The sequence below is a fragment of the Antechinus flavipes genome, chromosome 4 (assembly GCF_016432865.1).
Source record: "Antechinus flavipes isolate AdamAnt ecotype Samford, QLD, Australia chromosome 4, AdamAnt_v2, whole genome shotgun sequence".
In the NCBI taxonomy this organism is placed as follows: domain Eukaryota; kingdom Metazoa; phylum Chordata; class Mammalia; order Dasyuromorphia; family Dasyuridae; genus Antechinus; species Antechinus flavipes.
In genome coordinates, this window is record NC_067401.1 from 13,790,869 (window position 1) to 13,810,386 (window position 19,518).

Consider the following 19,518-nt stretch of genomic DNA (forward strand, 5'->3'; position numbering starts at 1 on the left):
TTAGAAAGTTTTTAATATTTTATTAGAGGAAGAGTTTGGACTAGGGGTAAAATAGGATCCATGTTGACCCCAACTGGCTGAATTGGACTCTTGTCTCAAAGCATCCAGCAAGGAGTGAGAGATTCCAGAGACTCTTAAAGGGCTCCAGCAATCAGGGAAATAAAGGTATGGTGGAGGTAGAGCACTGGTGAGCGGGAATTCCAGAAAAGGACCATAAATTCAGTTCTGATAGGTTGGGGGTTAAGAGCATAAATTCTGATAAGTTGTGAGGCTAGGAGCCGCTAAATCTGGTTTGGAGGGTCCCATCTGGGTATCTGAGATAAGGCATCTGCAGTTTTATGACTCTTTGAATTGCTAGTGGTCAGGGCTCCTAGACCTAATTATCTCATTCCTAATGACTAGGAAGGGAGATTGCCACCAGAGAGACTGAAGCAGGACAATTCAAGGAAACCGAGGCAGGACAATTCAGGGAAATTAATGCAGGGAAACTGAGGCATAATAAACTTTTCCATTTGACTTTTTTTTTTTTAGAGGCAGTTGGGTTAAGTGACTTGTGCAGGGTCACATAGCTAGTAAGTATCTGAGTTCAGATTTGAACTTGGGTCCTCTTGATTTTCTTTATTGTACCACCTAGCTGCCCCTCCATTTAACTTTTATGGCTTTTATAACTTGACCTTGACCCATCTTTCCAACCTTATTAGACGTCCCTCCCTTTTCTATACTCTGGATCAATAAGACTTTTCCTCATATACAAATCTCCATATTTCCCTCCAAATCCTTGAACTGGCTATCTTTTATCCTGAAAGTGTTGTTTCTCTTAACTTCTGCTTCTTTATATCTATTAATTCTTTCAAAACTTACCTTAAGTACTTCCTTCTATATTCTTTCCTAAGCCATTAATGATTTACTTCCCCCACCTTGAAATAATCTCAGAATTATTTTAAATATCTTCCAAATATTCTTATTTCCATATATGTTATCTCACCCTAAAGTACTTGAGGATAGGGACCTTCATGTTTAAAGCACAGTGCTTAAAACTCGGTAGGTATTTTTTGATTGGTTGAAATTCCTAAGAGTATAAACACCTTGAAGGAGGATCCATTCCTTTTTTTTTCACAGATATTAGTTCCCAGTGTCCATTTACCTAGTAAGTGCTTTAAAAATGCTTGTTGAATTGAATTCACTAGTCTTGGACTGAATTTGTATTTTTCCAAAATTTCATCATTTCACTATCTTCCAAAAGTCTGTTTGCAAGCTAGAGATCTTATTGTTGTTCGGTGTTTTTGAACTTGCCTCATTGCACTAGAATTATTTTTGAGATCCCTGAAGAAAAGACAAAATTAGCTTATTGTGCACGAGGTCTGAGTCTCTACCTACCTACCTGCTCCTTGTTGGAAAAATCTGGGCTGAGAAGCTCCAGGTTGGCTTCTCTCATAGTCCTTGGAAAAGATCACCATCTAGAAAACCTTTCCCTTAGTTGTGCCAGGTTTTTAGCCCTTCAGTCAGTTATAGAAGTTTAAATGGGAATTGGAGCTTACCATGTCACACTTTGCCAGCTGGCCTGTGGGTTCTGGGAAAGGTGGTGGAAACGCTGACGAACAACCCGTGTTAGAGGCAGTAAAAGAAAATCTGTGACATTAAGGATCCTTGCTATTTTATTCAAAAAATTATAAGTACAATTTCCAAAGGCCTGAAAATGTCTATCTTTGTTATAATTGGAATTGTGAGGTGAAAGGCTTCTAATTGGGTTTAATTCTTTAAGTGGTCTCTTTGATGACTTCATTTTATTTTTCTATATTTATATGCCTCTATTTGCAGTTTGGGGGTAATTTTAATCATGTAGAATTGTAATGTAATTTATTTGTGTCAAAGACTCCTTTCACAAAAATATTTTTAAATACATTAAATTAAATATATAAGATTACAAAAGAAACCAACTGTATTGTATCCAACTATATTGAAATATAGTCACAAAAATAGAAAACAAATCAAATTCATGGATAGGAGTCTTTTTGAAACAAGCTTTTTGTTGTTGTTGTTGTTGTTGTTGTTGTTGTTGTTGTTGTTGTTGTGCCCAACCTTTTGCAAGTTCATTTGGGGTTTTCTTGACAAAGATATTGGAGTGGTTTACTGTTTCATTCACTATGTCATTTTAGAGATGAGGAAACTAAAGCAAATGTGGTAAAATGACTTGTCCAGGATCACTCAACAAGTGTCTGAGGTCAGATTTGAACTCAGGAAATCAGGTCTTTTTGGCCAGTGCTCTATATACTTTGGCCCTACCTAGCTGCCCAGAACAAACAGTCCCTAATATATGGGACTAGACAAAATGAAATGTCAGAGAAACTGAGGCAAGATAAAGATTAGAGAGTTTTTATTATTTTATTAGAGGCACCAGGTGGAGAGCTTGGAGTGGGGTCAAAACAGGATTCATGTTGACCCCAGTAGGCTGGATTGGACTCTTGTCTCAAAGTATCCAGCAGGGAGCAAGGGACTCCAGAGACTCTTATAGGGCTCCAGCGATCAGGGGAATAAAGGCAAGGTGGGGTTTGAGCACTGGTGAATGGGAACTTCCAGGAAAAGACCATAAATTCGGTTCTGACAGGTTGGGAGCATGAAAGTAACATAAATTCTGATAAGTTGGGAGGCTAGGAGCCACTAAGTCTGAGCTAGGAGATATGCCCTTTAGATAAACCTTCTGCATTTTATGACTCCTTGGAATGCTAGTGGTCAGGTTTTCCAGTCCTAATTATTTCTGTTCTGATGTCCAGGAAGGGGGGAGTTGCCACCAGGGAGACTGAGGCAGAACAATTCAGGGAAACTGAGGCAGAATAATTCAAGGAAACTGGCATAACAAAAATAGACTTGGAAATTGCTTTAATTTCCTACTAAGATCAAAGGAAAGTAATCATATGCAGGCCGTAAGGTCAAGTTAAAGAATGACTTGCCTCTCTGTTAAAAATGTTTTGTTTTTCTTTGAAAAAAAAAAAGATTTTTTCACTCAGTTCTCTCCATATCCCTTTCCAACATTTAAATTTCTCTCCCCCTTTCTAAGTTATCAGAATGTTAAGACAGCATTTTATTTGTTGTTCTTTTAATTACATAAGCTTGAAAGTTTTAGCAAGTTCAATTACAGTATATGATTTCCCTTTGATTCCAGAACCTAATTTTTCTCAGTCACAAGTAGAGCTTTACAGTCTCCCATGGTTCTTCCATCCTGCAGCTTTCAGTAGGATGCTGTGTGGGCAGATTTGGCTCTACCCAAGCCATGTTATGTTAGAAACTGAGAAGAAGCTCTCAAAATACAGGATTCATTCAAACAAATGTTTAATAAGAATCCTTATATATGTAGACACTGTGCTAGGTGTTGAGACAGATAATCAACATATGCTATATCATGTGAGCTATGTCTCCTTCTTTAGTTCTGAACTAGCTGTGGGTTCTGATTTCTTGATCTGCAGATACAAGGAATGGGTATAGACTCCAGACAGCACGGGTATACAAAGCAGAGAGGGCTGTCAATCATCTCTAAATCATGCTATGTTTATTTACTTTCTTTTCCTTCTTGTGGGTGGGATTCTTCTCTCACTCCATTAGAAGCCTGACCTTACCTTTTAAGCACAGCATGGGCTTTCAGGGAAAAGGAAAGAAAACGACTACTGTTTTACTCACTCATCCACTTTCATGGCTCTTTGTGTCAATAGTACTCAGTCCTGAGGATTGTCCCTTTCATTTCTCAAATCAAGCTGTCATCTCTTTTCATGCTCCTGAAATATTCCAGTCAAGAATATTATTTTTCCAGGGCTAATTTGGATTTTGTAGAAATATACTCCATACTTTCAATTTCTTTTTTCCCTTCTTGGTTTACTTACTCTCTAACCAATCTCCCACATGTATTCAGACAAATATAATGGAAATGAACAAAATAAATGCACTTTTTACGCGCTGTTCCCCAGAGTCCATCAAAAACCTCAAGTATTTTTTTAAAAAGTGGTAATAACTCTAAATCCATATGCTTAGGTTTTATACAGAAAGAGGGAAGAGGGAGAAGAAGCTGTGATAAGCAATCTTGGATGGGAGAAGATAGAGAAAATATTTGGTCAGAGAAGGGATGGGAAATGTCCTCTGTCCTGGGAAACATATTCTCACCATCACCATCACATGATCTCAGGGGTAGCCATCCCTAGCAGGGTCACAGCTCTCCCAAGCCTAATATCTGGTGTCTTTGCCACTTGGCAAGGATTCTAAGCTTGATCAAGAGGAAGCTGCAGCTCTTGCTATGAACTCACTCTTCTGAGTTTGCAAAGTCTTGCCTCTCCTTGGTCCCATCTTTTTTTTTTATATTTTCATTTTTTTTTACTTCTCCAAGTCTCTTCAGTCTCTAGCTCAAGATAAAAACTATCCTAGGGAGGCTGAAAAGGAGGACACTGGGAAATGTCTGTTCAAACCTATTTTCTTTGTCCTTAATTCTTTGCCCATGTCTGCTGGAAATATGGCCAAGCCAGCCTTTTTTTCCCTTTTTTAAACATAGGTATAGAGGATGGTCTTCACAAATACTCAGACTGGCAGATGTTAAGTCTAGCTTGCCTGGAAAGTAGAGAATGTGAAGAATAATAAAATGAATATTGTTGGATTGGAGCCAGATTGGGGTCTAAGGTAAATAGCTGATGGACCCGTAGCAAATTACTTTACCTCAAGTTGGATTTGATGGCTTCTAAGATCCCATTTCCATCCATCTTTAATCTATAATCTTATGATTTTATGTTACTCCTCTGGACCCAAGCTTCCTCATCTGTAGAACTGGGATTTGGATTTGGTTCAAAGGTCCCTACCTCTAAATCCTAAGAACACTGTATTTTATCCTAGAGATAATAGGGAACCACTGATATTTTTGGAGCTGGAGAGTAATGTGATTAACTTCTATCTTAAGACTATTACTAATGCAGGACTTATGTAACTGTAATTGAAAGCAATCAGATTTTGTGAATTGCTTGAAAATTTGGGGTCTGGAATAAAGTGAAGAGGTTATTAACAAATTGACAAGTGACAAGCCTAGAGAAGTAGGAACATCATGACTTTTCTACCAGATAGTAGGCAATTTTCTTTGTACAGAGAGCAGATACATTTGGAGTCAATTATCAGATAATATGATTGAGTTGTGATTTCAGTGTCTCTTGAGATGTGAAATGCCTACAGATGATAATTTTCTGTTCCAAAGAGGATTTTTTTTAGTATTACTAGAGAAAGAGGATTTCATATATATGTCTTCAGATTGCTAGGATCCTATTTTGAATTTTCACACTTAATCTGTTTTCTTTCTGTGTTTTATTATTATATTACCTCATTTCCTAATGTCCTCTATTCTGCTCCCTATAGAATGACATCCCTTATAATAAAGAATTAAAAAGAAAAAGAAAAAAAGTTTGAGGAGAAGTGACCAGCATATCAAACAAGGCTGACTATATATGCTATGTCTCTCATCATCGGGACACTTCTGTAAATAATAATAACAATTAACATTGTAATATATCAATATGTACTATAATAATAGCTAGCTTTTTGTATAATGCTTTAAGATTTTCAAAGTGCTTTACAAATAGGATCTCATTTGATCCTCACAACAACCTAGGGAAGTACATGCTTTTTTTAAATCCCCATTTCACAAATTGGGAAATTGAGGAAGGCAGTTTAAGTGACTTGTTCAGGGTCATACAGCTAGTTGTGGAGGGTGGATTTGAATTTTCAGGTCTTCCAGGATTGTGGAATCTCTTTTCTTATTGTGGAGTCATTAATTTGTATATTTTATGAAAAGATTGGGTTGATCTGGATCATTTTTAAGGAAGTTTGAATTTGCATGATATATATATTTTATGATTAGATTAAAAGACTTCAGATTTTAGCATCCAAAGAGGGCAATAATAAGGGTAAAGTATTTGTTTTAATATGTAACATCAAGTACAGTAATTGATCTCTTAGGCATAGTGTCTCACCCACATTATTACTTAAAATATCTTCCTCATTTCAGTACCATTGACTTCTAAGTGATGTTGCAAATTGCAGCTATAACTTTCTGTATTAATGCAAATGGTTTCTGAGCCTGATTATTCACAGTTGCGGCATTAATATTATGACTAATAGTCTCATTCCCAACAGTAACCATTATTCTGCTTTTTTAGGGCTCTCAGATTATGGGTAAGGCTGTAAAAATAAACCAAAAAGCTTATTTGTAAGCTTTGAATATGTTTTCCCAAAGAAACAACATAATCCTTGGCAGTTAGGTTCATGGACTAGCTTGTAAGAGATGCTTAGAGCAAAGGTAATCAAAGCACTTAAGACTGTGATGAAAAATATTCTCACTGTATAGTTGTCAAAGGGAAAGGAAAAGGAGAGAAGCATTTTTTAAATAATAATAATAATAATAATAAATACCTACTATGTGCTCAGGCAATTGTACTACGTGCTTTAGTTAAACATTCAGTCAACAAGCATCTGTTAAGCATATACTATATCCCAGGCACTATGCTAAGTATTTTAGTTAATCATTCAGTCAGTAAGCATTTATTAGCCACCTACTATATTCCAGGCACCGGTGTAAACATTGGGGATACAAAAAAAGACAATAAACAATTTGTTGTTGTTCAGGCATCTTAGTCATGTTTGATTACCCCATTTGGGGTTTTCTTAGTACAGACACTGGAATGGTTTGTTATTTCTTTGTCCAGCTCATTTTACAGATGAAGAAACTGAAGCAAGCAAGGTTTAAATGCCAGGTTCCTTTGCCTAGATCACATAGCTAATAAGTATAAGAGGCTGAATTTGAACTCAGAACTCAACTCCAGGACCAGATCTCTGTTCCTTGTTCTCCCTTAGACTGCAGTAGAGAGAATAGTTCTGGCATTGGAGTACCTAGATTCAAATCTCACCTCTGATGCTTTTCACCTGAGTGACTTGATCAAGTCACTTTCTCCTGTGGGCCTTGGTTTCCTCATCTAGAAAACAATGGGTTTGGACTAGATGAACTCTGAGGTCCCCATGCTCTAGAACAAAGCTGCTTAAATTTTTTCCACTCAAGACCTCTTTTTGCCCGAGAAATTTTTTGTGTGATCTTGGGTATATAGGAATATAAAATAAATATACAAATCAAATATTTGCTGGTGATAAATCTTAATTTCATGACCCCCACATTCAATTACAAGTCCCCACATGGGGTCACAAACTACAGTTTTAATAAGCTAGGTAAGCCTGTCTCTTATGCATAATCAGGTTCCTTTGGATAAATATTTGGATTCCTGGTTGCCAAATTCCTATCCCCACCTTCATTGTCTAGCCTAGAGCCTGAGGGGAGAGGGAGAAAGAGAGGAAGATGCAGGAGAAAGAACACTGGATTTGATACTGAGGACCTGATTCAAATGCTGGTTTTGTCATTTTCTTTGTGACTTTTTGGACAAATCATTTCTCCTCTATGTGCCTCAGTTTCCTCATCTGTAAAGTGCAAGCACTGGACTAAATGGCCTCTGATGTTCCTCTCAGTTCTGGATTTATGCTCTTCTGCTGGTAGAATCCATAACCCCAGTTCTTATACACTGTCAAGGACAGGTCTGGAGAACCTGAAATGTGGAAGCAGTTTGTGGGGGTGGTTGCCTGGCAACCCCTAACTTAAAATGACCACTCAGAGATCTCTGAAAGTGAAGATTGGAAGCTTTATTACAATCTCACGAGAAGCAGGTAGTCTGCTCAATGGGTTCTCAGAGAGAGGAGGCTGATTTTACAGAGGCTAAGAGATGACTTAAATGGTCAAGAAAAAAAAATTACAGAAACTGTTGGCCCACCCATCTCCTGTTAATCCTCCTAAAATCACCGGCAAACTCAACATTTATTCCTTTATTTGTCTTTGGAATACAGATGGGCTTTTGTGGTACTAGGGTCTTGGTTAAGTAATACCTGTTTCAAGAAAAAAGAGTTCTGTGTTGTGTTCTATTTTCTAGAGCCCCCAAGTTGGGGTGACAAAACATACTGTACTTTTTAGAGCCTCCACTGGGGTGATTAAAATATCCTGCATTCTAGAGCCCTCACTTGGGTGACAAAACGTACTATGTTTTCTAGAGTCCCCACACCAGGGTGATTAAAACATACTATCTTAGTGAGAAGTGATGAAGGGAATTCCTGAGGATGGTAGAAAAATGGAGTCCCTTTATTACAAGTTCTTTCCCCCTTTTATACCCTCATATCCTTAAGTAACCAAAACACTGCCCCAGTACATACTGTGCATGCGGGACCATATAAACAACTTGCTATTGTGTGTAGATGTCTCTTTGCCACCTGGTTTCACTCTGCTTCAATTACAACACAGGTTGTCACACCCCCTGACTTCTCAGGAAGGCCGAGAGTCATTAGGAGAGATGGGGAGCTGAACCAGACATTGTCAGCAGGTTCCCTCTGGGCTGAAGGGTCTTATCCCTCACCCAGAGTTTCCCCACTGACTGTGACCCTCTACAATTCTGCTTCAAAGGCTAATAATCAAGTCAGAGGGGTTAAAGATTTCTAAAATAACTAAGGAGTCTTGGTTTTAACTCAGGCTTTTTTTCAATCAACAAATAGAGATTAGCCAGTTTGTAGACTTCTGGAATATCTCCAGGCCATTAAACAATTAGTCAGGCTCTTCTCTAAGCAGTTCTCTCTTAAATGTTTTCTCTTGGAAAGTCTTTGTTCTTCCCAGAGCCTAACGATTAAACCCTTGGTGCTGAGTTTTATTATTCTCAGAAGTCCTCAGTTTCCTCTTTCAGCCACGGTTAAAGTGTTAAAAAGTGTTACAATGTTTGTTACATCCCAGTCTGTTGCTCACTCAAACCTATATGGTTGACTTATTGCAAATATTTGCTCAAGTTTAGCTAGTCACAATACTTAAACTATTTGAAGTTCTTTATCATATTTATACAAAGAATTTAATTTTCCAAACCAAATTTACTTCATACATAAATATCTAAAGAGTAGGTTCAGTCTATCTTAGTTAGTGATTTTATGAGAAACCACATAATTCCTCATATGTTTTTTCAGTAAAAAAGGCATCCTATGACTAGTGGTCCCATTGATGCATGTGGTAGTAACATGCAAAGTGTGGAACTTGAATCAGCGATCACTTTTAGGCTTTTGTTTAACTCCTGTCCTTCCCACTCTTGAAATGTATTTATCAAGTACAGGCAAAATATTTTACAGATAATTTTACATTATAAATTTTACAGATAGAAAGATTGCCTAAGGGTCCAGACCTAGTGACTGATAAAATGGGACAAGGAGTTCTTACAGGCCAAAGAAGGAGGCTATATCATACCTAGGGCAGTCCTTCCTTGTCAAGTGCCATGAAAGAACTGGACTGGGGCCCCTCACAACTTGGGAACTGTAACCCTTTGGAGCTAGAGTCCAAGCCTCCTTGGGAGGCAGGTCAGCCAGGACAGCAGATTCTGGGCGCTTAAATCTTGCAGGGAAGTATTTTCAGAATATGTTACAAACACAGTTATGGAATAAAGAGGAAGACAAAACTGAGACAGAGTTGCTCTTCCAGACTGAAGCATCCTCATAAAACTATTCTCTGTGTAGATCATCTTCTGTGCTAAGAGGGATAAATAAAGTGGCTGTTGCTTGTTGTTTTGCTCTTTTTATTAAAGAAGCCAGAGGGAGCTAAGTGATACTCTAAATAGAGTACTGGTTCTGAAGTCAGAAGGACATGAATTCAAATCCAGCCTCAGACTGGGCAAGTAACTTAATCCCGAATGCCTTACCTAAAATAAAATAAAATAAAGAAACCAGATGTACATTGTTTGAGTACACTGATTTCCCTAATGTGCTTTTCTCTTATCCCATTTTATACTTTTCCTAAAGGGATTATACAAAGCAGATGAAAGATTTGGACCAGGAATAGAGTCGTATAGAGAAGGCCGTCAAGACGTTGGATGGTGGTTCCGAGAACATATCATTAAATTGTGCAGCGAATTCCCTGGGGCTTTTACCATTTTTAGTTATCCAGAGTTCATCACCTTCCTTTCTTTTGATTCTACAAAATTGTGTCTTTCTGAAAAGGATTTGGCAAAGTGGGAGGTGAATGAAGAGGAGGATCCCTTTTTGTATGACTATAAGCAGCTTCTTTTAAATGACGATCTAACTCTACCACCAGAAATGTACATTTACTCCACCGATAATGAGCATCTTCCCATGACGAATTCCTGCAAAAAAGACTTTGATTTCCATTTTTTTGTGCCCAAGTTTCCAATGTTTGATGATGAGGATGAACCTTGGTTTGTGCTAAACCAGACTCCTTTGCTGCTGAAAATACAAAAGCATGCTTTCAGATTCAGGTAACTAGCTATGTCTCTCCTTCTTCCTTGGCCAGTTATTATTCTGTAAAGAGTTAGTTTTAAAATTTTTAAAATAGTATTTTATTTTTCAAAATATATGTAATGATAGTTTTCAACGTTTACTTTTTTAAGATTTTGAGTTCCAGTTTTTTTCTTCCTCCTTCCCTTACCACTTTCTTCCCAAGACAGCAAGCAATTTGATATAGGTTATACATGCACAAATCATTTAAAAAAAATATTTCCATAGTAGTCATGTTGGGAAAGAAAGAAACAAAACCAAACAAAAGGTGAAAATAGTATGCTTTGGTCTGCATTCAGTCTCCATGGTTCTCTCTCTGGACACGGATGGCATTTTCCATCCCAAGTCTATTAGAATTGTCTTGGATTACGGCATTGCTGAGAAAAGCCAAGTCTGTCACAGTTGATCATCACATAATCTTGTTACTATGTACAATATTCTCCTGGTTCCGCTCACTTCACTCAGCATCAGTTCCTGTAAATCTCCCCAGGCCTCTCTGAAATCCTCCTGTGGATCGTTTCTTATAGAACAATAATAATCCATAACATTCATAGACCATGACTTATTCAGCTATTCCCCAGCTGATGGGAATCCATCCAATTTCCATTTAAAGGATTAGTTTTAGAGGGCCATTGGAGCTCCTTCTGTTCAGTTTCTTCTCTAAGAATTCTAAAAGGAGATAATAGGGAACAAAAGAAAGAGCACCTCAGTTCAAGCCATGTCACTTATTTCTGGAGAATGAGGTAAGTCATTTTATTTTCCTCATCTGCAATAAATAGGAGTTGGACAAGTAACTTCTGAGCTTTCTTCTCATTCTAGGTCCATAATCCCTTTATCCATCCACATGATGAGTTTTTGCAGTCTGTCAGTCTTTTAACTTTCGTTTCATTTTTTTTTTATATATCCCTTTGATTTTCAAATATTTCCTTCCCCTTCCCTACCCAATGAGCCATCCCAAATAGTGAGAGGAGAACAAGAGGGCAAGAAGGAGAGAGAAGATGATTATCACAACCAACCAACACGTTAGTTGAGACTAACAGTATATACAAGGCTTGGGAGGGTTGAGAGGTGCAAAAGAGAAGAAATGCTTTTAAGAGCATCTCTAGGTAAGCGTATGACACCCTACGGGTCTTCCTGATTGCAGATCTAGCCCTCTCTCTGCTGTGTCACTTAGCCTCTCTGACACTCGGTTTCCTCATCTGTAATCTGGAGGATTTGTGCTGGATGACCAACTCAATGGAATTGAGCCTCCTCCTCACCCCCCTCTGCGCCCAACAATAAATAAATATTGGGATAACAGAGACAGTATGGCCTGGTACCTAGAGACGTCACCTTGGAGTCCCGAAGAGCTGGTTCCAGGGCTCTTGTGCTTCCTGCCCGTATGGCCCTGAGCGAGGGAATCTTCTCTCTGGACCCCAGGCCTCTCTCTTAGCCTCTGTATGTTGCAGAGCGGATGTTGATCTGCACTGACAGGAGGGGGAATTTGCTTACTGGCAGTTGTCTCAGTGAATTCACAGGTTTGGTAAGAAATAAAAATGCAGAGGTCTGAGTAGCTGAAATTAAATTAAAAAGTATCAAAATGAAATTAGAGGAGACTAATTTTTTTCTTCTCCCTTCAATCAGGCACAGTCAGATTCCATTCATTCAGAGTGTTAATGATATCATAAACAGAAATCGAAGTAACTTTGGCCGCCAGGGTCCCAAAGAAAAGTTTGCCAAAGAACTGATCGTGAAGGCCGAGAAGGGACATTATTCCCGTGTCTATGAGATTCTTCGGGACGACCTGGCCATAGCCGATGTAGGGGATGGAAAGGGATTCACTGCACTGGCCGGAGCGACTGTAAGAGCCTAAGTGGAAAATTTTAGATCATGAACCCAAAACCCCCCAAACAAAAACCAGTGACTCTTCACAAAACTCTTTAATTTGTGGAACAAGTATCCATCTAGGTCCAGAGATAGAATTTTCTCACTAGGAGTTCCTTAAACCAATGGTGTTAGATTTGATAGTAATAAGGGCCACCGAAGCCAAATATTGACTTGGTTTTCAAAAGTTATATTAGCTATGTTTTATTTGATTTCTATTTATTAACTGTCTGGCTCTTATAATTATCCTTTCCACATTACATTGATTGGAGGTGTCTTGTCCCCTTGATCTAGAAAATTTATCCAAAAATTTTTGGTCCTCCCTTTGTATTGGAGAAGAAGTTTGAATAATTATGGTATTAAAAGATAAAATATATTGATATTATATAACACTATCCATATATTTTATGCATTTCTGAATTTCTAAACCTTTTCTATGTCATCTTCACGTGTTCTGTGACTCCCTCAAAACTTCCCCAAAATTCTCATTTATTTTCTTATGCTGACTTATAATATATCAAAGCTGCAATGAAGAAAGTCATATGTATATCTGATTCAGGCTGCATCCAGAGCGCCCTGTATTTGACACTTCTGCTTTAGACAAATAAAATCTTAAGTCTGGTCCAAAAAAACGATCCCCAAAACTCCAACTCCACCAACCAACAGGGACCACATTCCCGACATGGGAGATGAGAGGTGGGGGAGTCAGTCAGGCAAAAGGCATGGGAATAGAATATCATTTAGGAAGGGTGATGGGAAGGCAGAGTTAATTGGAAAGCAGAGGGCAGGAAGGGGAGGAATGGGGAATAAGGTTTGAAAGGTAAGATGGAGCCAGGGTACAAAAGGCTTGAAATGCTAAACAGAAGTTTGTATCGGAGCCTAGAGCAGGAGGGCTCAGCCTTTTTTGTGCCTTGGACTCTGGGGAAGCCAGTATATATTCCTTCTCAGAACTATCTTTTCAAATACATAAACTAGCTGAGATTGCAAAGGAAATCAATTATATGGAACTATAGTTACCAGAATATATGTTTTTTTTTTTAAATTGACAGACCCTAGGTTAAAAACCTCTGAGATAATAAGGTAATAAGGAGCTGCTAGAGTTTGAGAAGCAGATCATGGTCTGACCTGGGCTTTAGGAAGATCATTTTGGCAATGATTGGAGAAGGGAAAGACCCCAGGTCAGGGTACTCATTAGGTTGTTGTTCAATTGTGTTAAACACACAATTTTCTTGGTAGAGATACTGGAGAGGTTTATCATTTCCTTCTCCGGTTCATTTTACAGATGGGGAAGCTGAGGCAGACAGGGGGACTTGCCAAGAATCATACAGCCAGGAAGTGTCTGAAGCTGGATTTGAACTCAGAAAAATGAGAGTTCCTGAATCTAGGCCCAGTGATCCATCCACTGTGTCACCTAGTTACATCCAAGTTTCATTAAATGAATTCAAGTAAATTGGTATAATAATATTATAGAGTAGCAATGGTTAGCCTTCACATTGTGCTTTAGGTTCAAAGAGCTTTACCAAAATGATGATCTGATATTCTTTTATAACTAGAAAGGACCCTGGAAATCACCTAATTCAAATGTCCCTAATTTATCAGGTAAGGTAACCAAAAGGAGTTGAACCCGTCTGCTTAGCATCCCCCAGTGAAGGAGGCCCAATTCTGACAGAAGTCTAAAGCTCTTCCAGTAGACCCTGGCTTTGCATAATCTTTGCTGTTTATTAATGGCACACCTATCAATTTAATTTCTGATCATGAATTATACTAGTTTTAAACTGGATACTAATACTGGCTCAAGTCCTTGCCAAGTCCTTGGCTCTCTTCTCGTCTCTTACATCCTAGGATTAGCAATGGGAATTTTCAGTTCTACAGTGAGGATAATTTGTTATAGGTTATGTTGCTCCACCATGAAAATGGTTTCTGAGAATTGCCCCTGGAGAAAAATGGCTCCAGAAAGTCCTTTTTCAGTGGGCTGGATGGAGATGGAGATCCCAGATTCCTCCGGGAGCATAGGATATCCAATAGGATGCTCCCATATGGCTGGCCCTGGGCTCGTGGCTGGAGGCTGTGGGCTGGGGAACTTCTGCTAGAAATCCCCCATTTATCTGCTCTCGGAGGAGGTAACTAACAGCATGTTGGACTTCTGCCCATGCCATGGTCAAATGCAGTTTAAACTTTAATGGTCTTTGCCCCTCACACTGTGATCATATAGTTTTATCTTAGGACAACTTTATCCACAACATTCCTAAATAGAAACCTAGAACTGAAATTTCTGGGCACTTTAATAGAAGATGTTACATATCTTTGGGGCAGCTGGATAGGGCAGTGGTTAGAGCAGTGGGCCTATAGTCAGGAAGAGTTCATCATGAGCTCAAATCCAGCCTCAGACACTTACAATGTGACCCTGGGCATGTCACTTCATTGTGCCTCAGGTTTCTTATCCAGAAAATGAGCTAGAGAAGGAAATGGCCAACCCCTCCAGCATCTCTGTCAAGAAAACCCCAAATGGGGCCCCAGAGAGTAAGACACAACTGAAATCGCATGTTTTGGTGGGTGAGGAAGTACTTTTCTGGGAACAGTACACATTAAGCTGTATTTTTTAAACTTTAATGGTCTTTGTTCCTTAGACTGTGATGATATAGTTTTATATGAACACATATATGTTCATTTTTCTTGTAATAAACCTATTTTCCATGCAAGTTTTGAGAAGTTGTGAGAAAAAGTTATGATCACTTCTGCCCTTTTGGAGCTTATATTCTCCAACAGGGAACAAGAGATAAATAAGAAGAAAGTACAAAATAAATACAAAACAACGGGGAGGGGTGTCAAATCACTGGCAGTTGGAGGATCAAGGAAGGCTTCGTGTAAGAAGTGGCTTTTGACTTGGACCTCCAATGGAGTTCAGAACTCAGGGTGAGTGGAGATGAAGAGGAAGAGCACTCTTGGCATGAGGTACAGCCTGGGCAAAGGCCCAAAGTCAGGAAATGGAGTATCATGTGTGAGAAATAACCCATTTTTTGGTCTAATTGTCTCTCTTATGGCATCTAATTTGGGGCTGGACAAGGCCGATTTCACAGGAAAGGTTGTTTTTAATGAAGTAGGATTTAATATTCATTCCTCAGACTTTGTCATTCCTGCTCAAAAATCCTTCTTGGTTCCCCATTGCCTCTTAAGATAAATCTGAGATCCATCCCCTCCCACTTAAAGGCCTCCACTATATGCTGCCTCCTTTTCCCCTACTTTTCCAGGCTTATTTCTTGTCCTCGGCACATGTGCTCTGTTCTAATTAAGCCATCTTGTTGGGTGATCTTCTCCAGCTTACCTGGCCTCTTTTCACTGTACTTCACACCTGCAGTGCTCACCCTTTTCGCTGCCCTAGCTACCTTTTAGCCTCACCTCAAATTTCACTATTTAGGCCTTTCCTGGGACCTCCAGCTGCTAATATGTCCCCCTTTCAAACTGCCTTCTAGATACACTGTACATTTCTAGTCTGTATTATTGTTTACAAATTGCCTCCCTCATTAGTTTGTAAGCTCCTTGAGGGCAGGGGCTGATTTGCCTTTTTTTGTATCCCCAGAACTTAATAGTGCGTGACACACAGTGTAAGTGCTTAATAAATGTTTGTCAATGAACACGTAAAAAGTGCTTAATAACTGCTTTGTTGGTAGAATGACAAAGAATAGCTCAGTTATCCCTCCAGTTAGTTTTCTTTTCAAAGGAGTTACACTCTACCTACCTCAGTTTCCTCATCTGTAAAATGGGATAAAAATAGCACCTCGTTCCCAGGTCGTTGTAAGGATAAAATGAGATAACACTTTAAAGCATGTGTCTGACACATAGCAAGTGCTATATAAATATTGGCTATTATTATTATTATTTTTGTTCTTGTATTTTCCCATCATGTTGGAGCAGTCACTCCAGCTGTGGACGTAAGGGGTGGTCTCCTGTCTCTGATTATTTTTCGGACTTTGTCCGTTGCCCCGACGTTCTTCTGAACTTGGCTCTCTCTCCCCCAGATTCACTGCCACAATGCTATCATCAACCTCCTTCTTGACAACGGAGCCAACGTGAACGTGTGCACGGATGAGGGGATAACGCCCCTCTGCATGAGCCTCATTCTCTATTATCCAAAGGAGATGTTTAAGGTCAACATCGCGGAGAGGAACTTGGAGAAGCCCAAGGTGAATCCCCATGAACTTTTAGGGTCTTGGGTCTAGAGCATCTTAGAGGTCACTCATTTTACAGATGAGAAAACTGAGGCTTAAAGAGGTGAAAGGATTGGTCGAAGCTTACACTGGGAGCAAGCGTCAGAAGCAGGTTTTGAACTCAGATTCTCTAGCTCTAGAACCATCTCCATCAATGGTACCATACTCGCTCCTGCAACCATTGCTGCTTAATGTTTGACTCTAAGGCCATCTTGTATCTTCCTTCATCGACTCTGGCCAGAAACTCCTCTCATCTGGTCCTTACAAGTAGTCAGAAAAAAGGCTTTAGAAAAACTTTTCCGCTTTGATTTGCTAACTTTTAGATTGTAAACCTTTAGCAGGAGATTCCCAGGAATGTCCATGGGTCAGGAAGACTCAAGTTTGAAATCCTCAAACGCTTAGTTCTGTGCTCTTGGGCAACCTTTCTGAACCCGAGCTCCCTTATCTGCAAAATGGGACAATATTAATGCCAATCTCCCAGGGTTCTTTTGAGGATAAAGTGAGATGGTATTTGGAAACTACTTTACAGACCTTAAAGCCCTATATAATGTTAGCTATTATTATTGCTGTTAATCTTAGTTTCCTAGAATTTAATAGCAAAGTCATTGCCATTCAATGAACATGTCTTGTCTCTTTCTGTCTGTCTGTCTGTCTTTTCTTCCCCTCCCTCTCTTTCTCTGTCTCTATCTCTCCATATCTCGCCCGCCATGATTTGTTGAGTTGAAATCAATTATCTTAATTAGATTAAAAACCTATTCAGTTCATTCAAGGACTTTTTGGAATCATTCGTGTGCTAGGCCCCCCATGAGCAGGATGATAAGGGAGTAGGCGAGGGCAAGTATTGTGTTGGTAGTTGATAGTTGGATAGCTCAGGGTAATGGTAGGAGGAGGGCAATTTCTAGGTCGAATAGGAGGAATGTGATGGCAACTCCTCTCTCTATTTCTGTCTGTCTATTTGTCTGCTTCTCTCTTAAGATCATAAAGGGAGATTTTACGACATTGGAGGGGGAAAACCATGGAAATAATTGGATCCATACAAGCTACCTATAGATTAAGTAATGTCAGAGGGCAAGGCACTGAAAGTGGAAGGAAAGGAAAGGCCTCCTGAGCATGGTGGGAATTTGAACTGAATCTTGAAGGAAGCCAGATGAGGTGGGGAAGGACCAGTGTATTTCAGCCATGGTGGAAATGAAGGCACCGAGATGGGAAATTTAGTCTCAAGTATGTAGAAAAGAAGCAAATGATCCAGAATCGTGGGCTTTCAGGATGTATAGAATCGAGAAAGTGAGAAGCAGAAATAGTAGAAAGAGGCCAGGCGGCTGCAAAGGGCTTTAAATGTTGAGGAAAGGACTTTTTGTAATTGATTCTGGAGATAATGGGGAGTCAATGGAACTCATTGAGCTTGGGGATGACATGGATACCTCACATTGGAGAAAACTCAACTTGGTAGTAGAGATGACAGGCCCTCATCTACTTAGGATGGTTTCATTGCATTGCAACAAAAAGGAAGAGGAAATCCTCTATTAAGGTTTTCAGTTCTTGAAATTTTCTCTATCTCTTTTTTTATTATAGCTTTTTATTTACAAGTTATATGCATGAGTAATTTTACAGCATTGACAATTGCCAAACCTTTTGTTCCAATTTTTCCCTTCCCCCATCCCCTCCCCCAGATGGCAGGTTGACGAATACATGTTAAATATGTTAAATTATAAGTTAAATACAATATAAGTATACATGTTCAAACAGTTATTTTGCTGTACAAAAAGAGTTGGACTTTGAAATAGTGTACTTTTAGCCTGGGAAGGAAATCCCAGGTGGACAAAAATAGAGGGATTGGGAAGTCTATGTAGTGGTTCATAGTCATCTCCTAGAGCTCATTCCCTGGGTGTTACTGCAGTTCATTACTGCTCTATTGGAACTGATTTGGTTCATCTCATTGCTGAACCACGTCCATCAGAATTGATCATCATATAACATTGTTGTTGAAGTAAATAATGATCCTCCTGGTCCTGCTCACTTCACTCAGCATCAGTTCGTGTAAGTCTCTCCAGGCTTTTCTGAAATCATTTTATTGGTCATTTCTTACATAACAATAATATTCCACAATTTATTCATCCATTCTTCAATTGATGGGCATCCACTCAGTTGAAATTCTCTTAAAATTGGGTTTACTTTGGGTTTAACTGCTAATAAGATATAGATATAAAACTGCCCAAACTGGTATTGCTAAATCAGACTTCGTTTGATGCTTTGAAAGGCCTTTTATGATCTTAAGAGAATTGTTCATTAATTTCTACCTTTTTTCTTATCTTATATTCGATGTTTCTTTGTGAACTTTAAATAGGGACAAGCTTCAAAAGGAATGACTTTCTCGCATACTCGGCCGTCTGAAACCAAGTCATTTTCCATAAATCCAGAAATAACTTTTCAATACCTTCCTGTAATAGAAGTAAAGAAATCTTCAGAGGATGCGACCAATAGTACAGAAGAAATCTCTTCTCAGATCCCTCAAGATCAGTCTGAGTTGAAGGAAATCATTCCTAAAAAGGATGCATTGGAGATAACTTCACTTGGAAAAATATGTCCCATAGTACCCAACAAGATACTAGAGGACTGGTGGTTAAATTTTGAAAAATCCACCCAACTGAGTTCTTCGACAAATTTTGATTCGAACCTTTGTGTTTGCAACTTTCCTATTGAACTCTCACAGGAAATTTTGGAGAAGACAGCTAATAATTACCCCATGGCAAAATCTTCTTTAGACAAGGATCGCTCAGATCCGGGAACCATTAGGAAACTGGCACTGTCTATCATGGAGTAAGTTGTAGGTGGTAGAATTTGTGAAGGAAAGACAACGCTTTTCAGTGAATCCTATAGGACCATATTCAAATTCTACCTCTCAATGTTTTCAGAAACTTGGAGATGTTTGTGAACACAAGTGAAATTAATTATGTCACTTTGGTGTGGGTTTTTGCCTCATTGGATTTGCTTTGGGTCCCAAGCTGGGTTTCTGTAACCAGGAACGTGAAGTGAGTAATATAAAAATAGGGAATTGAGTGCTAGCCTTGGAGTCAGCAAATCT

At 39.0% G+C, this 19,518-nt stretch overlaps 1 protein-coding gene across 4 annotated transcripts in view; it reads left to right on the forward strand.

The window, feature by feature from the left end:
* The window catches only part of ANKMY1 (ankyrin repeat and MYND domain containing 1), a 121,226-nt gene that overhangs the window by 19,667 nt on the left and 82,041 nt on the right, over nucleotides 1–19,518 (forward strand). For all 4 annotated transcript variants that reach the window (XM_051991852.1, XM_051991851.1, XM_051991850.1 and 1 more), the window contains exons 5-8: nucleotides 9,877–10,349; nucleotides 11,992–12,208; nucleotides 16,248–16,412; nucleotides 18,781–19,253. In XM_051991852.1, the coding sequence (XP_051847812.1) occupies nucleotides 9,877–10,349; nucleotides 11,992–12,208; nucleotides 16,248–16,412; nucleotides 18,781–19,253 (1,328 nt within the window). The remainder of the gene's footprint in view (nucleotides 1–9,876; nucleotides 10,350–11,991; nucleotides 12,209–16,247; nucleotides 16,413–18,780; nucleotides 19,254–19,518) is intronic.